This window comes from Ascaphus truei, chromosome 5, assembly GCF_040206685.1.
Source record: "Ascaphus truei isolate aAscTru1 chromosome 5, aAscTru1.hap1, whole genome shotgun sequence".
NCBI classification, from domain to species: Eukaryota; Metazoa; Chordata; class Amphibia; order Anura; family Ascaphidae; genus Ascaphus; species Ascaphus truei.
The window spans coordinates 199223725-199249324 of record NC_134487.1 but is presented as its reverse complement, the minus strand read 5'-3'; the positions used below and the strand labels follow the sequence as shown (position 1 = coordinate 199249324).

General features: G+C 43.0%; 1 protein-coding gene across 1 annotated transcript in view; it reads left to right on the top strand.

Annotated features, from left to right (window-relative positions):
• The window catches only part of COL23A1 (collagen type XXIII alpha 1 chain), a 218110-nt gene that overhangs the window by 162925 nt on the left and 29585 nt on the right, over positions 1-25600 (top strand). Inside the window, exons 25-26 of the mRNA XM_075599144.1 lie at positions 5224-5310; positions 10770-10838. Coding sequence (XP_075455259.1) covers positions 5224-5310; positions 10770-10838 — 156 coding nt within the window. The remainder of the gene's footprint in view (positions 1-5223; positions 5311-10769; positions 10839-25600) is intronic.

Below are 25600 nucleotides of genomic sequence, written 5' to 3'. Positions count from 1 at the left end.
CTCTGCACTGGGCACTGATACTGGAGATATCTACTGCAGACAACTATAATTGCATGGTCTTTTTAAAGTGACATAGTACTGGTAGTGTTAGAGTGGTGGTGGAACTGGTAGTGTTGTAATAATCTTAGTAATTAGCCAGCTCCTCTTGAGCCTCTTGAATGCTGGGTGCAGAGGATGTATATTTCCGAGGAATCAGGTGTTGATTCATCTTGATAAAAGTGAGCCTTTCAATGCTACCATGGGACAGTTTAGTCTGTCAGTGTCACTGTTTGTCTACTGTCAGGGATTTTTGTGTGTTGTTGTTTATCTTCCACCACCACCGTCATTATCATTATCATCATCCAATTATCCTCATCATCATCGAATTATTATCATCCAATCATCATCATCCAATCATCATCATCATCATCATCATCCAATCATCATCATCCAATCATCATCATTCAATCATCATTCAATCATCATTCAATCATCATTCAATCATCATTCAATCATCACCCAATCATCTTGGCTGAACCAAAACCTGCATATTAGTTAGATTTTATTTTGACCATCTAGTGGTGGCCCAAACAAGCCAGAAACCAAACCTGCTATGCCAGGCAGGCAGTGCTACACCCGTCTCTAACATCTGTGTCAGAATTGCCAATTGCCAAATTGGCAACTGGCAATGCAGGATGGTCAGCCACCAATAACGTAACATCTTGGTTGCATCGGCACAGTACTTGGCATATGTTTATGTTTGTCCTAAAGTACAGACACTGTAACATCTCAGTAAAGCACGGGTGAGAGATACTCCTTTTTGCTAGCATTTTGCTCATAATAATGATTAAACTGTGAACACTATAAATTAGCACTCTTTGGGGGCCTATTCACTAAACTTCAATAAAATCAGTGCATTGCTGACCAATTTTGCATTGTTTTATCTCAACATGTGTGTCAAAATAGTATTCACTCCTGAGCTGAACCACATTGATTTCAGCCTGGGGGACCCCCTGCTTCCCGAGTTACAGGCCCCGTTATCGGGTGCCGGTATCCCCCTGCCATTTTTAAATCCTCCGTGTCAAGTGACCGGAGGATTTAAATACTGCAGGAGATAATGGCACCCCATACCGGGGCCTGTAACTCAGGAAGCAGGGGTTCCCAGAGGCTGAAATCAATGTGGTTCAGCTCAGGAGACCCCCTGCTCCAGCATACTAGTATTAAAAAAAAAAACGATAATTACCGAATTATAGGCCCCAGTATGCGGTGCCGGTATCTCCAGTGGAAAAAATGCAAAATAAGGAGAAAATTGCTAAAATAGCATAATAAGGAAAATAAATGTATAAAATGAGTATAAAATCAAAAGAAAAACAGTTAGAAACACAAATAATATAACTGAAAAACTTTAAGTAGTTTAGAAATATATGGCGGCAATTATCACAAGTTTTCAACTCCACAATAGAGATTGGCACTGATATTCTAATTGTAATATTGGTTGTACATAATTTGGGGGGTTTGATTTTGCTTCTAAGTATCTTAAGGGTTTTGTATTTTTGGAATGTACGGTTCTGGTAGGTTCAGATTTCTCGTATCCGGTTTTACTCTAATAAAAAAGTTAAGCTAATGGACTAACTTTTAGAGATTTCACCCCTGGAACCTCCTCATATTGACTGCTCTATAGTTTGGGTAGACCAAGCCAGTTCCTCAAGTATTTGTTATTATGACCCTTAACACCTTGATCTTCACCCACATCTCACCTTCTACATTGTTGCTCATCTGCCCCCTGTAAAGTCTCTTTTGTCTGCTTTCTAGGCATACAACTACATCGTTCCTCAATGGCCCTTGCATCCCAAGAATGAATTACTCATTATTTGCTTGCATGTTTCTGTCACGGTAGAACAATGCTTTTAACACCAAAATTACCCGGATCCTTTGATTGAGCAAAGCAAGAGATAAAATAAATTGTAATTTATTTACAGAAGGAACACACACATGATTATTTGCAAAAAAACACTTGAAATACACTTACTGGGACGGGACAAAATGAAATCCTCTATTTCCAAAACAAAATCTTTAGAACAGAGTTTTAGGCACAATTTCCCAGGAGCGGGAGTTGTGTGCAAATAAAGCCGAAACCAGTCTTTGGATTGGGGCTCCTCTCGCAACCCCTGTTTCTCCTCCGCAGCTGCTTACTTCATTCTACTACCGTATAATTGGTTCTGGATTCCTTAGTTCTTACGAACTCTTGACTTGGGTTACGATGTTGCAAAGGTTAAAATCCAGCTTAGATGAATCCTTGTTTCCGCATGATGGAACTAACTCCCGATCGGCTGCAGGAGTTTTTAAACAGTCAGAATCCCTATCTTTAAGCTCTGCAGCCAATCGCTGCGTGGGAACTAAATATCCCACCTATCCTCAGGTTGCCAGTACCTTACAGCACCGGGCAGAGAGCTTCTTAGTATGCCCTCGCTTAACACCTTACGATGTCGGACCTTTTTAACTTCGGACTTTTCCAGACATCCTGGAACCATGTCAGCGGCATGTCATACAAGTCTGGGGCTAAATTATGCATGACTCACTCATAGGAATTCCCTGCTATGCATCCTTAAAGTATGGTACTTATAATCAGTGGTCGACAAATCACCAAAAAATCTACTCGCCGAACAAAAAAATCTACTCGCCACCTAGTACCACACGTATGCTGCTTGGGCCAATAGGAGCTCGCCACGATGTTAAAACCACTCGCCCGGGGCGAGCAAATGTGTAGGTTTGTCGAACACTGCTTATAATTAAGTGTTTCCGCTGTTCCGGCTGCCTGAATGAAAACCCCCTCACGCCTATAATGTTGGCACAATTAAGAGAGGGACTTTCATTCATCAATTTTCATATAACTTTATAAAAATTGCGGCATAACATTTTTAATGATTTTACTCCAGCAGCACTCACAGCAAAACTCAGCACTCTAGGACCTTTCTAGCCAAAGTTAGCTAAACTCTATGCGCTGTCCTGCAAGCTGCTGCTTTTTAAAACCATTTTTCCTTTGCGCGGTTTACAGGGAAACATGGGCACAATAACACATGCATTTAAACCAGGATATTATTATCACCAGCTCATACCTGGTGGGACACACACAGACATTTTTAATACATTTGCAGTTTTTACTGCAATTACTGGGGCGCAGAGCTGGCACTCTATAATTCCCCAATATGGCTCAGGGGCACCCAGCCGGGCATAATACCTTTATTTTATTGGCCTGGGTACCCCCTCACCATCACAGTTCCCTTCCCAACAAAAGACAGAAAAGCAAAATGCCACATCCAATATGACAAAAATACACAGTGAAATACAGCCACATCAAGGCATGACTATTAGCAGGTCCTAACACTACCTGATTAAAATTCTCATTTACCTCTATATTTGGAGGAAGAATGATCCCATTGGATCTGTCCAAACCCAGTAACATGAAAAATACGTGCTAATATGGAAGTTTCCATGTATCTTTCCCTACCTTTTTTGTAAAAAATTGAATTAAGGAGGGAAGCATTTTAAAAATTCAAACTCCAGTACAGCCTAAATTGCAAGCACTGGAGCTGATGGATCCTAAACTTGAATTGTGTTCCTAGTCATCCACTGCCTTACTTGAAGAGCATGGAAGGGAAGGGGAGGGTTAATTCCCACTTGTGATGCTAACCAGGAGTAGGCAATGTTTGATCATGATATAAAAATATAAACATCTTCATAGCATAGGACAGTTCATAAGACTCAGGATTCCAGATAGTCCAATGTTAAACACACTCCCATAGATTATGCCACTAGCCATATAAGTAAGTCTTATGTGGTGGTCTAGGTAACCGTGTGTGGGACTGATCACATAAATGAAGTAAATGGATTACTCACTGCTGACCTTGGGGATATCCTGGTCCTGCCCTGCGTGCTCCTACCAAGGAACAATTGAAGAGAGTACAGGGAAAACGGCGGTGCATCTGCTGCTGCTGCTGAAGATTGGAAACCACAAACTGCAAACCACAAAATATCCTAGGTGCAAAAATTTATTTTAGGGCATAGTAACAGCCAAAAAGAACACTCTGACGCGTTTCCCGTGGTATCCCACGCTTTATCAAAGAGTTACTTAAAGAGCAGAAGTAAAACCACAAAAAAAAAACAATTCCAGCTTTGCTATATACTCAATTAAAGCAACCACCTTATCACTATTCCATGCTCATCGTTACAGCCTCACAGGAATATGAACCCCTCCCTCTACAGCATCCTAGTAGAAATACTTCACTAAATGCCATATTTAAGCTCCTGTTATGCATATGCTGTACTATGCTAATATATTTGATCACTGAATCTGTTTGCGACAAACGGCTACTGAAGTTTTTTAAGCAATGTTCTTAGTTACCTTTCCCCGCTAAGGACAATGTAGCTCTTACTGCATACTAATTAGGATCCTCAGTTACAGTCTGGGCAGTAGCTGAGGATTTAATTGAGTCAGATTGATTAATCTGCTTCCAAAAGATGCATATAAACCATATATATATGCACATACATTTAGCTATACTGTATATACACACTGCAGATCCTGAATATCAACATGTCAGGTTGAACTTGCTAATAAAGCAAAGTGATATCTGCCACCCATAATATATTGCCTTCTATCAGTCATTTTCCTCATTCGACCACACCTCTTGACTTCATTATCCAGGGGAAATGCCGAGATCCCTGTATGATACAAGGACCAAAACTACTGTAGGGCAACCTTCCAAATCTTACTTTACTATTCCAACAAACAAAGGCCTAGTATTGGTGTTTGATTTTGTTGAAGAGGTATCAGCAGCCGCCCTGCCGCCCTATCAACCCATATGAAAGTAACCCACTGCCAACACTGCCACATCACCGGCCGAGGAGTGAGGCTAGGAGCCCCAGCCCAATGGTCAAGCTGCCTGAGTTGGGTCTATGTCTATTGCTGCAACCATTAAACAGATCAATAAGATGGTTACAGAGCTCCAGTTAAATCTATTTATTAACACGGTTTATAAAAAAATATTGTGCCACAATTGAAGTTTGAAGCACAATAAAATTAAATACATTGTTCAGTGGGCAATAGGGAGACCCGATGAGTTAGAAAATACCTAGAGGCCTTGGAGTTTACATATGTACTTTTCAAGTTATTCTTCCATGATTAATGTGATGTCAACTCAACAGGCATTAAATTGCATTTCAACTGCTTGATTATGCTCACAGGGTGAAAGAGGAATTCCTGGACGGAAGGGCGTAAAGGGACTGAAAGGAGAACCTGGGCCTCCAGGATTAGACCAACCCTGTCCAGTGGTGAGTTTTAAACAGCTAGAGTTGTACGTTAATACCAAACATTACATCTAACATCATAATTGAATAAGGATTCTCTGTTCTGGAATGCATTACAAGAAGTACATATACATTTATAAGTTACTTTCATTGAATCAGAAGTAAAATCCTGACTATGTAGCATTGACTCTCTACTATTGATTGGTGTTGACAGTAAATGGTATTATTCTTTGCTTTTGCACTAATTCCTGCATCACGATTGCATTACAGATGTTTATATTATATGCTTTTGTAAAATCTATTATATTTACTATATCTACCAAGGTAATCTACACAGACATCAAAGGGGTTAATACACCAAATAAATACACCACCTACCCTCCTTGGCTACCGTAGTGGCTAGTAAAACATAGCCATGCACATTTGAACTTAAAAATGTTATGTTGTATTGGGCTACGTACTAGATTATGTCTATTAAAGTGCCAATGTGTGCAACTGATTGTATAAATACTGTATATTTTTCTAATGGCATATTTATTTATTAGCATTTCATGATCGAAATTTCTCAATCAAATAATTTGTGTCAAATTAACTAATTTGACATAAAAAAAATGTTTACGAAGATATTACAAGACTGTCTGCTCAGGAATGCAGATTAAATAAGCACTGTGAAATCCCTCGAAAGATTCAAATTGCAACTACAATTATTTTAATCCTGACTGTGAAACTAGTAATTATTTTATTGGTATATGGTTTAAAGAGTAATTCAGCCTCCAATTAATTAACACTAAAGCTGTCAAGATTTAACATTGAAGCTATCACTGCCATACATTGAAATCAATATAACGTATCTTTGCACCTTTCAAACCAACATAATCAATTTTGTGTGGGTTTATAAAAACCAGTACCACTTTATAAAGATGAGGAAGGTTTTTATACAAGAACCTTTTGGAAAGCAGACATTTGCCTAGAGTCATTGTCAAGGGAAACCAGATGATTTACACCAGAATCGCAATCACCAGACAGAATAAGGTTACATAAACAATGTTTACTTAAGTCTAAATCCAACAGGGGGCAACACAGATGCTTAACACGGTCACAATTTAGAGTACCAAGACATGGGTTTATAGGGGACTCCTAGCTTAATAGATGCTGGGTGCCGCTGGAGCGAGCTTACCCAGGATATCTCCTTGATCAATCTGTCTCAGGATATCCCAATTACAAGGGCTCACCACCTTTCAGGTCACTATTTGTATCAGCATACATACAACCCTGACCTCCATCTGAAATCATGGTAAACCAGATGTCAACTAATCAGTGAAGAGATTGTCTTCGCTGAGGCAATCCAAAGCTGAGAACTCATCCTGGAAGCACCAATCAGGACTGGGGCCTGGTAAAGTGCTGTAGGATGGCCCCAATGTCCTAAGGGATAGGGAAAGTTGTACTGGCCAATAGGGAAGTGAGTCAACAGGGCTAGGACCCAGACATCACTTCCTGGTCTCAGCTCTATACCACCAGCACGGCAAGACACTGCCAGGGAGAGAACACTTTATGAAGTGTGTACTTTTCCAGAAGGTGGACGCACCCCCGCCCAATTCCCCTTTGTCCCACAACACTGCACCTTACCCATTTCAATGGACAGTCCTTGGATTCATTGTATGCTTCCTCGATAAGGGAATCACGGGCCCATTATACAATGAATCCCACAGAAAATACACATTCAACACAAACACTGAATAAACAGTTATTACATCTAACTTCCTGGGGCGGGACATAGAAATAACGATGGCAGCCATTTTGGCTGCACTGAGATGGTCACACTGACCCTATACGTGGTCAGACATTTTGACAGGTAGGGGCAACCGGTGGACTTAACCTTTACTATACTGAATCTGCAACGGAGGTTCAGGGCTCTCACGGGAAGCCCAAAAGGACAAAAACAGGGAACCCAGATAGTGAAAAAATCATAGAGGCTTTATTAGAACATTAAGAGAGTGGCAGTCTCAAAACAGAGTGTGTCCTCCGACGTGTTTCACGCAATAGTTGCGCTTTCTCAAGGAGAAAGGAGGAGGAACCTCACATAGCAGTACTTTAATTACTGGGTCTTTACTCGAAAGTTAGTAGTTGCATTGCAGCCTCCAAGACCCCATACAGTTCCCTGACGGACCTTCTACCATTCCCACCCCCGGTTTAATTTTCACTTTCCCTTACCGGAGTAAATGCACTCCAGAACACACGACAGCACCATTCTCTACTTTGATATACTGAGCCACGTTGCTACTATCATCATATTCATCAAAGTTCATAAAGGCAAAAATACGATATTTTCTTAAAGTGTTGTTTTTATGGTGCAAGTCATCAATGTTGTACCATTAACAATAACATTTTTTTTTTTAATATCGGTAGCATCAAAGCAAGGTCTAAATACAGCACATATAAAGTGTAGTCATTATGACGCATCATGAACTTCCGATATTCACCAGAAGTGGCCTACAGCAAAAAAATACAGCAAGGTTTTTTTTATCACCTACTCCAGCCTGCCATTAGCCCTATCATGCCTATTTATGTAATTACCAATATATTGACCATTACATACCATTACATTACCAAGATGGAATAGGTGCTAAAATATAAACTACAACACATTTAACTATATAGTAACTGTTTAGTAGCCGAGGTGGTCAGCTAGTCATGAATATTTATAACTGCCTGACCACTACGTGCTATAAAAGAGTTAATAGTAGCCTTAAACTACACTAACTACCCCCTTGGCTATCTTAGTAGCTAGTAACTGCTTGGACGAACAAGGGGTTAACTGCTATGAATGGTTAAAAGTAAAAATATCTTGCATAAAAAAACACACATTACAATGAAAAAAAATGTTAAAACATTAATTAAAAATACATTATTTACATAAACTTATTGATTGTCACTGTGGATATGTAGACCCTCTCAATGGGAGCCTACATAGTCAAATTGACAATCAATGTAATCATGTAAGAAAAAACCGTACCTCTTCTGGGATAAAAGTCCTCCTGATCTTCAGGGCTGTCCCCCCCCCATCCCATCCCCCCCCCCCCACATCCCCCCCACCCCTAGAAATTAAACCCCAAAACTAAATCCGATGCCCAACCATTAAAAAAAAACATAAATCAAAATCCAAATCCCGATTGCAAAAAAACACAAAAATCATAGACCCTGAAAAATAAGCTTGATGCCTTAAGCAAAAATAATTAAAGGCATCCCAAGGCCCAATGGCCTCTATGTAATCCAAGGCCATCCATGGCCTGTGACGTGGGATCCACAACATGACCCGCAAACCCTAAATCATCTGTTTCTTGAAGAATATGTGTGTAGTCTTCATTTTCTTCTTTTAAACCGTCCTTTCTCTTCTTCTGTATTCTTCACCACCGGATTTTTTTTAATGCAGTGGAAGCATTGTTTGCCAAGTGATAATGTGGAAATATAGGGTTGCAGACTGTCTGAGACATGCAAATTTACCCAAAATGCATATTTTTTATTTAATCTACTGTAAGTTGTTTTTTATTAGTAGTGGCCATTTCACTTATAAGGCTATTGGCTAATACTCAAGAAGATGGGATTCGATTTGTTGGGGGGGAGTAGAGGGGCTGAGTGTTGGGGGTATTTGCCCTGGAGAGGGTGGTTAGACTCCCCTTGGGGTGGTGGTAGTAGGGGTTAACTCCTTAGATAGTTTAAAAAAAATATATATATTAATAATTTTATGGCTGTGGTATAACTTGGTAGCCACAGGCATCGAAGGGATTCATGTGATTTCTTCCATAGGGTTCTGTAATAATTGATACTACACACCCCTATGTTAGAAATATTAGGCAAGCGATTGCAATGCGGTAGGTTTAAAATATCGCACCCGGTAAAATATTACCATAATCTTGACTTAGGTAATAAAATTGCGGTAAAAAGATCCAGTCTTTTTTTTTTTTTTTTAACCTGGCTTGCTATTGACTCCGTTTTAAGAGAGATTGATGACTCTAAGCCATTGTTATTTAAAAGAACATTACATGAAAAGGTCATAGTTAAAGATCTGTCCCCACTCTCTGTAAAATGTCCAGTGCTCATGTTCTGGAAAGAAAATAACATATACTTACTGTGAATTCCAATTAACGTTCCCATTTTTTGTACACTAACATTTGTAGTATCCTTTGTACTATTGTGGGAATTATTATCTAAGTAATATGTTAATGAAATAAAATATATGCAAAACAGAGAATAGGTAGCGCTAACTAGAACAATAAAATGATAAAACAATTAATATTGTACAACCTTAAATGGGGAATGTAGTCCACATATAAGGGGCTGCCTGAAATACAAATTCTGACCCCCTGGTCAGAATGATAGCATAGAAAGAAAAGGATATGTATAACAAGGCGCCTGTGGTTAAAAGGATATATATCCAACCAGTAGAATAGCCAGGGATAGGCTCCAGACGTAGTGATGTGCTTAAAATAGAAGAAAGACACAATACATAGCGTGATACTGTTAGATAAGACGAAGGGGGGGGGGGGAACTACATATAGACACACAATATATAACTAATAAGTATCAGCTGAGATACAGGTGATTGCTAATTAAAACATTTAATATACATATATTAATATACAGGACATAGAAAAAATAAAAATAAAAAACTGGGTAAAAGGACAAATAATGCCGATGGACACACTGCTGCAATGGGTGAAATACCAACTCACCGGACGATAGATGTAAACAGGCGGTGGATAAATCTGAGAGTATCCCCTCTCTGCTGCTCAGACAGCTACTGCAACCGATCCGGTCTGTAGATGGAGCGTGGCACACGCCCGCCGGCGTGTGTGAGTAGAGCTTCTATCAGCTGGTATTGCAGGACATGCAGATAGGTTCAGAACGGCTACAGCAGATTCGCCTGATGTATAAGTAAATCCGTCTGCCTGGAACAGCTGATTCGTCACCGGATCCGTTCGGGAAGGGGGGAAATCACCACAGTGCTGCAGTGGGAGTCCAAAGATGCCACCCTACGCGTTTCGAAAGCGTGCTGCTTTCTTCCTCAGGGGTTCTCTATTATTGACTCCGTTTTAAGAGAGATTGATGACTCTAAGCCATTGTTATTTAAAAGAACATTACATGAAAAGGTCATAGTTAAAGATCTGTCCCCACTCTCTGTAAAATGTCCAGTGCTCATGTTCTGGAAAGAAAATAACATATACTTACTGTGAATTCCAATTAACGTTCCCATTTTTTGTACACTAACATTTGTAGTATCCTTTGTACTATTGTGGGAATTATTATCTAAGTAATATGTTAATGAAATAAAATATATGCCAATTTACCAACAATAAGTCCCCATGGACTTAACAACATATGAACAGAATATGCAACTTTACTACATATATATGCTGTATGCTTCAGTGCTAGAATTCTGATGTTTTTTCCTTATAAGAACAACTAAATAGTTCATTTTGAAATAGGGCAAACCATGTTTAAAAGGCGTTAATGAAGAGGCTGGTTTACCGGGCCTCTCTGCCTCATGCCACTCGGTATAGTATCTATTTACTTCCCTTTTCTGTCTTTCTTGTCTATTGTTTGAATCTGCTTGCATGAAGTGTGAGTTTTTTAAATGTTATCAAAGTTTTTTGGGTGCATGTTTTGTGGAGTGTGGAGTGTTGAGTGCTACCTAAATGAAACTTGCATATAGTGATGCATGGCATAGTAATTCGTTCTTTACATAAGAAATCATGTGGTACATTTATTGAATGGAAAGTTTTCATTTTTTAATGTTGTCATTATTTTTCTAATATTAACTAATTTTTAATGATGCAGGAATATACAGAACAATACATTGTTAAGTAATGCATTGCATGATCTTCTGGATTTAGTTTAGAACAAAACAGATGGACATTTAGATATATTTTGTTTAAATTAGAAATTACGTACGAGATGAGTTGATATGTAAGTATACAGTATGGTAAACAAATATGGACAGTGCAGTTTGACATTGTTGTTTCTATTCAACACAAACAAGTTACATGTATAAATCTGCAATATTTATAATAATAAAATAACAAAAAAGGAAAGCGCATGCTACATAGCGCAAATTAATAAAATAAAAGTTTATTGTGACGATTAAAAATGGCAACTCACAAAAGTCGCTAAATAGTGAGCGTTGGAGAACTGTAGCAATGGCCAAGGATGTATGAATCAGCCACACTCATGACTGGGACTCGCGGACAAACAGATGATGGAGCTCCGCTTCCGTGTGCGCCTCAGTTAGACTTCACTTCAATCCTCCTCTGGAAGAGATGTTACTGGCTCCAGAGTTCCACCGCTCTCAGCTCCGTGTAAAAGATGGCTCCTCACATCCAATTCTCAAACCAGAAGGAAAGCCCTACGCATTTCGTTACATGCAAATTTTGCGACTTCATCAGGGGTTACATCACTGAGGGACTGCTAACCCTTTATAGTCCAACATTTGACAGATTAGTCATTCTCCATCAGATGTAAACCCTTAATGGGTAAATTTACTTGTTATATGAGTTGCAAATAAAACTCGGAATACAAAGATAAGATAAAACAAACCACCAGAGACAAGATAAAACAAAAAATATGTAGTGAGAAGCTCTAAATAAATGAAATATACAATGAATATAGAATACTACTGAAAATAAAATCTTAATAACCATATAAGGATTAAAACATAGAGAAATGACCATAACATGTGAGTAATTGAATATTACATGGATATTACTATAATCTCTTGGATATATCAAGATAGAAAACAAAATACAGAGATTATAAAAACAAATTATGTGTATATATAAATAAAAAATGGAAATGCAACATTTAGAATGCTAAACAAAATATTGACTTTACAAAATAATAATAAATGACTGTAGAAAATAAATATATTATTAGATAATAAGGAATAATAATTTAATATTAGCCACATAAGAGGAGAAATAATCCAGGGGGGGGGGATTGGCACAGATTGAGTACAAGATATTCTTCCCATGCTACAAAATAGACTGTGTCTACGTGTTTAATAAAAATATGTGACTAATAAAAAACATGTGAATAAATATTAGATGAAAATAAACAATGTATCTTTTGTACTCCATCTGTGGGAATCCCCCCCTACCCCCCCCCCCCCCTTCCTGTCTCCTGGATGATTTCTCCTCTTATATGAATAATATTGAAACAGATAATCAGTGCTAAAAAGCTATACATGCAATAAATCCTATCAAAAGATAAAAATCATTACAATGGTGTCAGGTGTATCAGTAAAGGATATAGGGTAGAAGACTCAGATGTATCCTGGGTTCTGAGCAGCTTCTGCGGAATAAACCAAGTTCCAAAAGAATTTAAAAAACAAAAAGCAGAAGTGTATGCCCCATAGTGTTTTACCATTTAATACAATTGGCAGATAGAAGAAACCTTATAAATGCACACTCGCAAATGTAAGGGTTAAAATCGCATTGTAGATAAACCTATAACAGGTAAGGGTTTCTGCTTAGCTGTAACTGCCAGGGTCCACTTGGAGGAAGATGATCCAGCTCCCTAGTCTCCAATCTGGGTGACCTTTGCTGGACTCCAATCACGCTGTAATAGTGTCCCAGGGGCACAGGGGGAGAGACTCCAATGGTGCCAATGGATATCAGCTCACTCAGCGTCCTGTGGTTGATGTTTTTATCCAGGCAAACAGTTAAGATGAGAAATCCCACAAGCTTGTGTGATCCAGTGGCGGGACTTAGCGTAGCTTGTCAAATGATATCATCACTGAACCACCAATCAAAGTTGTTTTTTGTATATATATATATATATATATATATATATATATATATAATATAGTATTTTCCCCAATCTCATATTTGTTTTCAACATTTAAAAAGCAAGGATGCGATCTACATATGGATGATTTTGACAGTACTGCATCCAATACCCTTGAACTCTTGTGATTTGGATATACTGTACAGATATAGCACTCGTTGTTGTTCTCACTGGCGCGTTGTAGCAGTACACAAATAACACAACAGTGGGCGAAGGCACACCAGTGGGTGCAATTACGCCTGCCACATGTATGTATGTATATCGCTATTTATATAGCACCCATAGTGTACTCATCGCTTTACAAAAGAGACAATACAATGCAAAGAATACAATATGTGCAACAAACAAAATGAGACAATAGGACAGGAAATCCCTGCCCTGGAGCTTTTACAATCTAAGTGGCTTGTTGGGAGATTTACAGACACCACATGAGGAAGTTAGTGCAGTAGATGGTAGTGCTTTGCCATAATGGTTTGTAGGTTTGACTGTGGTTGTGGGATAGTAGCCATGGGTTTAGGTTATTGAAATGCTTTGTTTCGGGGCTGAAATTAAGGTTTGATTTAAAGGTGGTAGAGGTGAAAGGGGGGAAAAGGAGACCATTATGGGTAGATTGCCAGAAATGAGCAAGGACAAAAGAGATATCAAAGCTGATATGTAGGGTGGAGAAGATGAGTGGAGAGCCTTGAAGGTAAGAAGGAGAACATTGTAAATGATGGGAAACTTGCAACTTGAAGGAATGCCAGGAAAGGGATTTAAGGAGATGAGCAGAGACTGTTCTGGGAGAAAATTAAGTTATTCAAGCATCAGAATTGTGGATAGATTGCAAAAGTAAATTACGATGCAGGGAGGCCTGTTAATAGACTATTGCAATAATCCATATGGTAAAAGATAAGGGCATGCACTAGGGCTTTAGCAGTAGATTGGCAGAGAAAAGGTGGATCATGGCAATGTTATGGAGGAAGAAGTGACATATTTTAGCCATGGCGTGAATGCTAATGGAGAAGGAAAGGGAGGAGTCAAATGTCACACCTAAGAAAATGTGCTTTGGATAGATGGTACTACCGCTTACTGTACTGGAAAAGGGAGATATTAGGATGGGCTTAGGAGGACATATGAGGAGTTAAGTTCTAGGCATACTGTATTATGTTTAAAGTGGTGGAGTGCCATCCATGAGGATATAGTCAAGAGGCAATTAGAAACTTGGGACTGGATTGCAGTTATGAGGTTTGACGTGGATAGATATATCTGTATATTATCCGATGATTGTAGCCCGCTGGTCAGAAAGCACTTTACACAACAGATGCTAATGCCAATTATAGACTATGGGGACATAGCATATGGTACAATACCCCTAACTCACCTTAGCAAACTAGACATCCTCTACAATGCAATATGCCCTTTGTCCTACTAGTTAACTACAACATACACCACTGCAAAATACTCCAAAAACTGGATTTGCTATCCCTTGAATCCAGAAACAAAGTAAATTTTCCTTTCTTGCCTTCAAATACTCTCTGTGCAAGCTACCCACCTATCTGAACAAACTCCTCATCCCTACTACACTCAACACTTATCACCTGAGGTCCGACTCTAAAAGACTATTCTCTTATCGTGCACTCGGTGACTGGAACAACCTACCAGAGACTCTCCAAAACACCTCCAATTTAAGTCATTTCAAGAATTCAGATGTCTCACATTTTAATCTAGTCTGTAACTGTTACATACACCCATAATCATTTATTATCGCTAACTATCCATGAAATTACTGTACATTGAATCTATAACCTCTGTTCATTTAATGTTACCATGTATTGTCACATACGGTAACACTGTGCCCAGGACATACTTGAAAACGAGTGGTAACTCTCAATTTATTATTTCCTGGTAAAACATTTTATAAAATAAAATAAATAAATCATCTGCATGGAGATGATCCCTAAACCAAGTGATAGTGTGTAGAGAGAGAGAAAATTAGAGGTCTTAAAGTATACACCCAGATATCAATAAGAGACAAAGATATGTTAGTAACAGAGACAGAAAATGGTTTATAGGTACCAAGAGAGTGAATGAAGCAGAAGTGTGATCTACAAGCAGTAGAGAAGGGAGTAGAGAGAGCATAAGTATGGGAAAATGACTGGCATTTTGCTTCATGAACATCATTTTCTACTTTAAGGAAGATAGTCTCAGTTGAGTGAGTTTTATGAAAGGCATATTGTAAAGGATCCAGGAGGGCATAGGGATTAAGAAAGTGAATAATACGGGAGAACACAAGACATTCTATCAGCTTGGAAGCAAACAACAGGAGCAATACAGCATGGTAGTTAGTAAAGCATGTAGGGTCTAGGTTGTTTTTGAGAATAGGTATCACCACCACATGCTTAAAGGATGAGGGGGCTAGATGAGAGGGAGGAATAGAAGATCTGAGTGAGAGTGGGGACTAAGATGGGAGTAAGAGTTCAGGTAAGGTGTGAGGGGATAGGATCGAGAAGGCATGTGGTAGAGGGAGAAGATATCAGCTTAGAAACTTCCAGCTCTGTAACAGGCGAAAAGGAGTCAAAAATGGAAGAACGTATAGGTACAGCTGAACCCCGTTATAGCGCGCCCCTATATAACGCGGTTTTCACGTGGCTCCCGGTTTTTTTTGTTTTGGTTTTTTTTTTACATTTTTTTGCACACTGCACACTGCACACTGCACACTGCACACTGCACACTGCACACACTCTCACTGCACACACTCTCACTGCACACTGCACACTGCACACTGCACACTGCACACACTCCCACTGCACACACTCCCACTGCACACACTCCCACTGCACACTGCACACTGCACACACTCCAAGCTCTCACTGCACACACTCTCACTGTACACTGCACACTGCACACACTCCCAGCTCTCGCTGCACACACTCTCACTGCACACTGCACACACTCCCAGCTCTCACTGCACACACTCTCACTGCACACACTCTCACTGCACACACTCTCACTGCACACACTCTCACTGCACACACTCCCAGCACTCACTGCTCACTGCACACACTCCCAGCACACACTCTCACTGCACACACTCTCACTGCACACACTCTCACTACACACACTCCCAGCACTCACTGCACACTGCTCAGAGCACACACTCACACTGCACACTGCACACACTCTCACTGCACACACTCTCACTGCACACACTCTCACTGCACACACTCTCACTGCACACACTCTCACTGCACACTGCACACTGCACACTGCACACTGCACACTGCACACACTCCCACTGCACACACTCCCACTGCACACACTCCCACTGCACACACTCCCACTGTACACACTCCCACTGCACACATTCCCACTGCACACACTCCCACTGCACACTGCACACACTCCAAGCTCTCACTGCACACACTCTCACTGCACACTGCACACTGCACACTGCACACACTCCCAACTCTCACTGCACACACTCTCACTGCACACACTCTCACTGCACACACTCTCAGCACTCACTGCTCACTGCACACACTCCCAGCACACACTCTCACTGCACACACTCCCAGCACTCACTGCACACTGCTCACAGCACACACTCACACTGCACACTGCACACTGCTCACTGCACACACTATCAGCACTCACTGCACACACTCCCAGCACTCACTGCTCACAGCACACAGCACTCTCACAGCACACAGCGCGCACATCACTCACAGCACACAGCACTCACAGCACACTCACAGCACTCACTGCACACTGCTCACAGCACACACTCACACTGCACACTCTCACTGCACACACTCTCACTGCACACACTCTCACTGCACACACCCAGCCCTCACTGCACACTGCTCACAGCATACACTCACACTGCACACACTCACACTGCACACTACACACACTCACTGCACACACTACCAGCACACACTACCAGCACACACTCCCAGCACTTACTGCTCACAGCACACAGCCCACTCTCACAGCACACAGCACTCAAAGCACACACAGCACACAGCACTCACAGCACACAGCACTCACAGCACACAGCACTCACAGCACACTCACAGCACACTCACAGCACACTCTCACAGCACACAGCACTCACAGCACACACAGCACACAGCACTCACAGCACACAGCCCTCACAGCACACTCAAAGCACTCACAGCACACTCTCACAGCACACTCTCACAGAACTCACAGCACACTCACAGCACTCACAGCACACTCTCACAGCACTCACAGCACTCAAAGCACACACAGCACACAGCACTCACAGCACACAGCACTCACAGCACACAGCACTCACAGCACACTCACAGCACACTCACAGCACACTCTCACAGCACACACTCACACTGCACACACTCACACTGCACACTACACACACTCACTGCACACACTACCAGCACACACTACCAGCACACACTCCCAGCACTTACTGCTCACAGCACACAGCCCACTCTCACAGCACACAGCACTCAAAGCACACACAGCACACAGCACTCACAGCACACAGCACTCACAGCACACAGCACTCACAGCACACTCACAGCACACTCACAGCACACTCTCACAGCACACAGCACTCACAGCACACACAGCACACAGCACTCACAGCACACAGCATTCACAGCACACTCAAAGCACTCACAGCACACTCTCACAGCACACTCTCACAGAACTCACAGCACACTCACAGCACTCACAGCACACTCTCACAGCACTCACAGCACACTCTCACAGCACTCACAGCACACTCACACCTCCCACTCCCTACCTTTGGAGATCGGAGTGGAGCTGGCATCAGGAGGAGGGAGGGGTGTTGGGAGCAGGGGGGGTGTCGGGAGGAGGGGGATGTCGGGAGGAGGGGGTTGTTGGGAGGGGGGGGGGTGTCGGAAGGAGGGTGAGTGAGGAGCAGGCTGGGACTCGGAGGGCCGCATGGGCTAGGCCCAAAACTGATTATGCTGCTGAGGGCCGTTAGGTGTGGGGGCCTTGGCGGGGGGAGGAAGTGGATGCCGGTGGAGGGGGATGGATGCCGGTGTTGGGAGGTAAGGAGCAGGTTGCAGCTGGACTCAGAGGGCTGACGTGTAGGGCTTCCGGCCACCTCTTCCTTCATTCCCTCCTTACTCCCTCCCGATCGGGCACGCGGCGGCCATTTTTTTTATTATTTTTTTTTTGCGGCGGCCATTTTGTTTTTTCGCGACCCCGTTACTAACGCAGTGGTCTCGGGTGGACCCCAAGGACCACGCTATAACGGGGTTCAGCTGTATTAGCAGAGAGGTACAAAATGAATATCATTGTGAATATCATCCACCTTACCTTTAAAGTGATTGGCAAAGGCTTGAGGAGAAGTGAAGGAAAGGAAGTGGGAGGCGATCATAAAGGAGGGAGTCAAAGACAGAGGGGATTGGATTTTTGAGTGTTGATAAGTGAGAAGTAAAAAAATGTTGGTCTTAAAAAGAGCACAGTTAAAACAGGAGAGGAGAAATGTTCTAGTGTAGAAAATCAGCATGAGTGCTCGATTTGCTTCATAGATGTTCAGATGAGTGATTAAAAGTGCCAAAGAAGCATGTTTGTGACATTAACCAAGACCGTGGGCTAGAGGGGTGGGTGTGGTGGAGTTGAGAAGGGGCATTTGGATCATGAGAGGATAGAGTTGTAAGAGTTGATAAGATTGTCAGGTTCAGGGGAAGGAGAGAGAGAGAGGAGACGTTAGTATTCAGGGTAGATGAAAGAGCAGAGAGGTCAATGGAGCGAAGGTAGATAGCAAAGTAGAGAGGAAAACAAGTTTGAAGAGGTTAAGTGGAATGAGTGGGGGAGAAGGATAAGAGGTTATGGTCAGATAGCGGAGGGGGGGAGATCGATATGAAAGGAAAACGTTTTTTTAAAGATGAGGTGTAGATAGTGACCATCCTTGTGAGTGCTGGAATTGGTCCATTGGTGAAGGTTAGAGAGAAGGTGAGATGCCCAGCAGACAGAGATCATCATTTGGATACCTCCAAACAGCCCTCCAGTCATTCCCGACCTCAGGCCGGAGTAAGAAAAAAGAGACAAAAGCCTGTTTCTGCTTCTAGTTTGGGCGAAACTAGAACAAGCATTCTTATTCTTTCTTTCCTTTAATACCACTTTGCTGCCAGAAGAAAAGATTGGGAGGGGCTTATTCAAAAATAGAGAGATGCAGAGAGAGTGGGGGTCAGTGATTAAAAAGGACAAATAAATATCATAGTAAATATAGATTACACTGAGTAATGATAATATATATTGATATATGGTAACGTACTGTATATATATATATATATATAATATATATATATAGTACGTTACCGGGCAGCAGAACAGCAAAACGAGGCAGCACTCAGAGGTAAGTGTACAAAGATTTGTATTGTAACAGACACACACCCCAGGACGAAGGTCCCTCTGTGGGATCGAAACTTCGGATTTTTGTGTCTGTTACAATACAATTCTTTGCACACTTACCTCTGAGTGCTACCTCTTTTTGCTGTTCTGCTGCCATGCTGGATGGTAATGTACTCTTTACATTATTTATGGGACTAGCACACATATATATATATATATATATGTATAGTGCAGAATAAATGAGTTCAGTATTCGGTGATACCTTTTTTATTGGACTAACAATTTATGTCATAGGACAAGCTTTCGAGAGTTATCCTCTCTTCTTCAGGTCAAGCAATACAGCTCTACGCATTTCGTCACACTGCGGCGACTATTCCTGACGAAGTCGCCGCAGTGTGACGAAACGCGTAGAGCTGTGACTTCATTGCATTTGTGTTGGTGTATTTGGAGTCCCTGGCTTCCCTGCGCTCCGGCTGGCGGTAATTTCAAGTATTAGCAATCATTGTATGAGGGAGCAAAGGATGTGCAGGCATTGGATGCCTTTATATCTTGCTGCCAATTCATGGTGAACCTGGGCTGTTTACATCCACTCTGCAAACCTGGGACTCACCCTACCACCGCAGATGACCACAATAGAGATTTCTCTCCCACGAATGGTTCTGTTTGAAATCCTGTAAGTGCACATTCTTATGGGTTGCTGATTTTTTAAATAAATGTACCTTATTTTTTACTCAGTTACGTGCTATGGAGCTTGCGCTTTTGTTTGTTTTTTGTTCATATATATATATATATATATATACTGCTGCGGCCAAGTTTATTCGAGCATTTGCCCGTTCTTGGCCGCAGCAGTAGCCTGGCGCGCGCCGGAGGGTGACGGGCGCGCGCCGAAGCAGCGGAAGAGCGCCCTCCGATCGGGGCGCTCTCCCTACCGCTGCCGGGTCCGCCGGGTCCCCCGGAACCCCCTGCCGCCGTCCCCCACATCGCGGGACACCAGGGCTCCCTCGGGGAGCCCTGGACGCGCGTGCAGGGGGCGCAGGCTCCCGAAGACGCGTGACCGAGGGGCGGCCACTAGCAAGCCGGGAAATCTCCCGGCTTGCGGAACCGGCCACACTTTAATAAAGTGTGTCGGTAGTGTATATATATATATATATATATGATACGAACCAATCCAAAGACCAGTAAAGAGACAGCACACCGCACGGGGTTAATCCAAAAATCTATATTCACAACATGAAATACACGTAAGCCAACGTTTCGGTCCCACAGAGAGACCTTCCTCAGGGCCGTGCAACCCACAAGTGCAAGTGACCACACATATATACCCTCACCCATAGTGCAATGCAAACAAAGGGAACCAATCACCAACATGCAATTAGACAGAATATGCAACATAGCTGTGCTCCGTGCCCCCTCCCCTATTACCTGATTATCCAAATGACTCATCATGACATGAGAGTAGGCACTTAAACTATTAGGAGAAAGACACCCTTTAGACACTGGTCCCAGGGTCTACTGCCCTTGCGGGGGAAGGTCGCGCACCGCGCATCTGCAGTGGGCCAAAACATATTGACTGCCGGAGCGCCAGCAAGGAGAGTACGCCGCGCATCACAGCTGTGAGCAGACGCCTCATTGACTCTCCCTGGCCACCAGGGACGCCGGCAGCGCAAAACGCACATGCGCAGTCTGAAAAACCGCCTCGGTGCACAGTTACCCACACACTGACAGTAATAATGGGCTAAACAGAATAGTAATAAACAGAGCATTAAGGTGAACCACAGGGGGACAGGTAGAGGTATAGAGCACAAGGAGCGCATAGCATCACCATAGTATATAAGGACAAAGGAAGTGCAAAAGTGCAGAGGGAGTGATGCAACAGAGTATGAGTGACAAACATAAAAAAGGCATAATGCAAAATCAAGTGAAAGCAGGGAGACTGCTACAAAAAGCAGCTAAGTGAAAGTTCCTCATTTAGGCCACCAGGTGTCATAGTTCTTAGTTCATAAATAAGCCTTGCTTCCTGTTTAAGCAAAGTCCTGCCCCTGTCACCCCCACGGGGGGGGACTGGGACCTGCAGAATAGGCATACAACGAAGTGTGGCCAGTGTATGCCTTTTTTCCTTGAAATGCCTAGCCACAGGTAGACACTTCAGGTCTACATCAGAGGCATCACTCAGTAGGGCTTTTCTGATGTTTGAACGGTGCATGGCCATGCGTTCTTTCAGCATCCTTACAGTCTTCCCGATGTACAGCAATCCACAAGGACACTTAATAAGGTACACCACGAATTTAGACTCACAGTTCAGTGGTTGTTTGATTTTAATCGGTGCGCCACTATGCGGGTGATTGTAGCTAGGGCCCAGCTGCATATAGTTGCAGTTGGTACAGCCATGACAGCGGTACGAACCAGGTTTTTTGGCTAACCAAGTGGTGGGTGTGGCATATTTGTCTATTGGGTCAGATCCAGTGACCATGTCACCAATGTTTGGTCCCCGACGAAAGCAGAATAGAGGTGGCTCTCTAGCAAATGCACCAATCCTCTCGTCATTCTCCAGGATGCGCCAATTGCCCCGAATGCAGCGCTTAATGCTGTTGGTAGCATTGTACTGACTATACTGAGCCTGAATGTACTGACTATATTGAGCCTGTTGCTCACCGGTTTGCCTGTCGCAGGTGTCAATAGTTCACCCCTATCAACCTGTCCAACCTTTTGCAAGGCAAAATTGATGTCCTTGGCCGAATAGCCCCTCTCCCGGAAGCGTGCGGCCATTTGGGCCAAGGCCCGTTGGGATTCTTCTGGATCAGTGGTGATTCTTTTCACTCGGAGAAGCTGGGAGTATGGGAGACCCCTCTTGAGTGGTACAGGATGGTGGCTGGCTGCACAAAGAAGGGAGTTCTTGTCTGTACTCTTCCGGTATATTCTAGTAGCCAGCGTGCCTCCAATTTTGTACACTATGGTGTCTAAAAAAGCGATTTCCTGGTAGCTGTGGTTGAGGGTAAAACGGATTGTGGAGGGGATTTTGTTTAAATCAGAAACAAATGTCAGCAGCTCCTCTTCACTGCCCGTCCACAGAATGAAGATGTCGTCAATATAGCGAAGGTATTTGACGATATGCCGTCCATGCGTGGTGTCAGTTAATATGTGCAACCGTTCATACAAATCCATAAACAGATTAGCGTACGACGGTGCCATATTTGAGCCCATGGCAGTGCCCGTAAGTTGCAAGTAGTAGTGTTTCTCAAATTTAAAGAAGTTCTTATGGAGGATGACCTCAATGAGCAACATGAGAAAGTCAACTGGTGGACCCTGTTCGACTCCCTGTTCTTCCAATTTTGTGCGTACTGCTTCTAGGCCCCCTGCATGGGGAATGTTGGTGTACAGGCTGGACACATCTAGCGTAGCAAGAATACATTCTGCTGTGTTAACGGAAAGATGGCTGAGCTGCTCAATAAAGTCCATGGTGTCCTTGATGTATGAACCCATTCCAGCCACCAGTGGCTGTAGATAGAAGTCCACAAATTGCGAGAGGGGGTGGCACAGCGACCCACGAGCCGAGATGATGGGTCTGCCCGGTGGTGCGACTATAGATTTGTGTACTTTGGGTAGTGTGTATAATACTGGCATCACAGGGTGGTCCTGAGTCAGGAATTTACTGGTTTCTTCTGTGATCCAGGCATTATTCAAGCCCAATCGGATGATGCCATCAATCTCCTTCTTGTAGGCTATCGTCGGATCCCCCGGGAGGCGTCTATAATGATGTACAACTGCAAGCTGTTGCTCAATCTCCTGCTTATAGTATTGATAATTTAAAACCACAATCCCTCCACCCTTGTCTGCTGCTCTCACTATAATCCCCTTGTTCTCCCGTAGCATTTTCAGGGCAGCTCTCTCCTCTCTCGATGTATTAAAAAAGCTGGTCTTATGATTCTTCAGAATTTTCCGTGTGTCTTTCGTCACCAAGTTCATAAATGCAGCTATGTTGGGGTTCAGTGAGTGCGGGTCAAAGGTGCTCCTGGTCTTAAATGGATTTGGGGTAATGTCTCCAGAAGAGTTAATATCAATATTCTTAGAGAAGAAATCCTTTAACTTCAATTGTCTGTGCAGTCTGTACATATCAACCTCCCAGTCAAAGGAATCCTGCATATGGGTTGGCACAAATGATAAGCCTTTCTGTAAAATGCTAACCTCTGCCGGTGTCAGTGAGTGGTCCGATAGATTGTAGATCACCGTCTCGCTTGCCTGGTGCCCCTTGTCGCTTTTCCTTCGCGCACGGGATACCGCCGATCTCCGGCCACCTCTCCTGGTGGGTCTGTGCGCGTTGTGCCCTGCGGGAGAGTTCTCGCTCGACCGCCATCGCCCGGACCTAAAAAAGGCTCCATGGAGGTGTTGTCCGGGGCATCTGATGCATCAGTATCACTGGTCGTGTAGCCCATCCTGGCGGCATCACCCCGCCTAGACCGAGGCTGGTATCGTCGCTGTGGACCGCTTCTACCGCTCTTCGTCTCACCCAGCCCCAGGAGCCATCGGTAGACGTTGCGCTCCTTGTAGTCCGCAGTCACCTGCCGGAGCTTCTCCTTCTTAAACTTGATTAAATTTGCCCTATAGGCATCAATGGTATTCTGCATCTTATCCAGCCAGTTGGTATCCGTGTCCGCTGCCAGGGTGTCCACATGTTTGGTTTCTATTACTGCAATGTCCTTCTTCAATTTGGCAATTTCCTTGCTTGATTGGTCAATGACCAGAATCATTAGATCGAAAGAACATTTGTTTAAAATGGCTATCCAGCGTTTGCAGAAATCCATGTCACATCTGCCAATGGTAGGCTGATTTTTCACCCTGAACCCCCTTGGCAGCATCCTCGCTTTGTGGTAGTGTGACAGGGTGAGGCCATGTAAATAAAAATCCACTTCACGTTTCTTCAATTTAATGAGCTCATTGAAAACATCAGCCGCCTTGTCAGGTCCTGCTACATCATCAAAGGACTCTGTGAAGCGGATCTGTGCGACCTCTGCATCACTGAAACCCGCCACATCCGTTAGGGACGAAAAAATGCCTGTGATGTCAGCAAATTCCTCCATTGCACATATAACAAATAGTCACAACCATATGCAGATAGAATATGTAAATGAGGCCAAGTGTTTCCTAAATACAACTCCCCGCTAGGCCATCGCAGGGAATGTACAGCAATGAATAGAGTACGTAGGTGCACAACCCATAAAGCATAAATTCACATGAAGGTCAGTCAGCACACTGCAGTAGAAAAGGTTATAATAGCAGATGCTAGTCCCATAGAAAATAAGTATGATACGAACCAATCCAAAGACCAGTAAAGAGACAGCACACCGCACGGGGTTAATCCAAAAATCTATATTCACAACATGAAATACACGTAAGCCAACGTTTCGGTCCCACAGAGAGACCTTCCTCAGGGCCGTGCAACCCACAAGTGCAAGTGACCACACATATATACCCTCACCCATAGTGCAATGCAAACAAAGGGAACCAATCACCAACATGCAATTAGACAGAATATGCAACATAGCTGTGCTCCGTGCCCCCTCCCCTATTACCTGATTATCCAAATGACTCATCATGACATGAGAGTAGGCACTTAAACTATTAGGAGAAAGACACCCTTTAGACACTGGTCCCAGGGTCTACTGCCCTTGCGGGGGAAGGTCGCGCACCGCGCATCTGCAGTGGGCCAAAACATATTGACTGCCGGAGCGCCAGCAAGGAGAGTACGCCGCGCATCACAGCTGTGAGCAGACGCCTCATTGACTCTCCCTGGCCACCAGGGACGCCGGCAGCGCAAAACGCACATGCGCAGTCTGAAAAACCGCCTCGGTGCACAGTTACCCACACACTGACAGTAATAATGGGCTAACAGAATAGTAATAAACAGAGCGTTAAGGTGAACCACAGGGGGACAGGTAGAGGTATAGAGCACAAGGAGCGCATAGCATCACCATAGTATATAAGGACAAAGGAAGTGCAAAAGTGCAGAGGGAGTGATGCAACAGAGTATGAGTGACAAACATAAAAAAGGCATAATGCAAAATCAAGTGAAAGCAGGGAGACTGCTACAAAAAGCAGCTAAGTGAAAGTTCCTCATTTAGGCCACCAG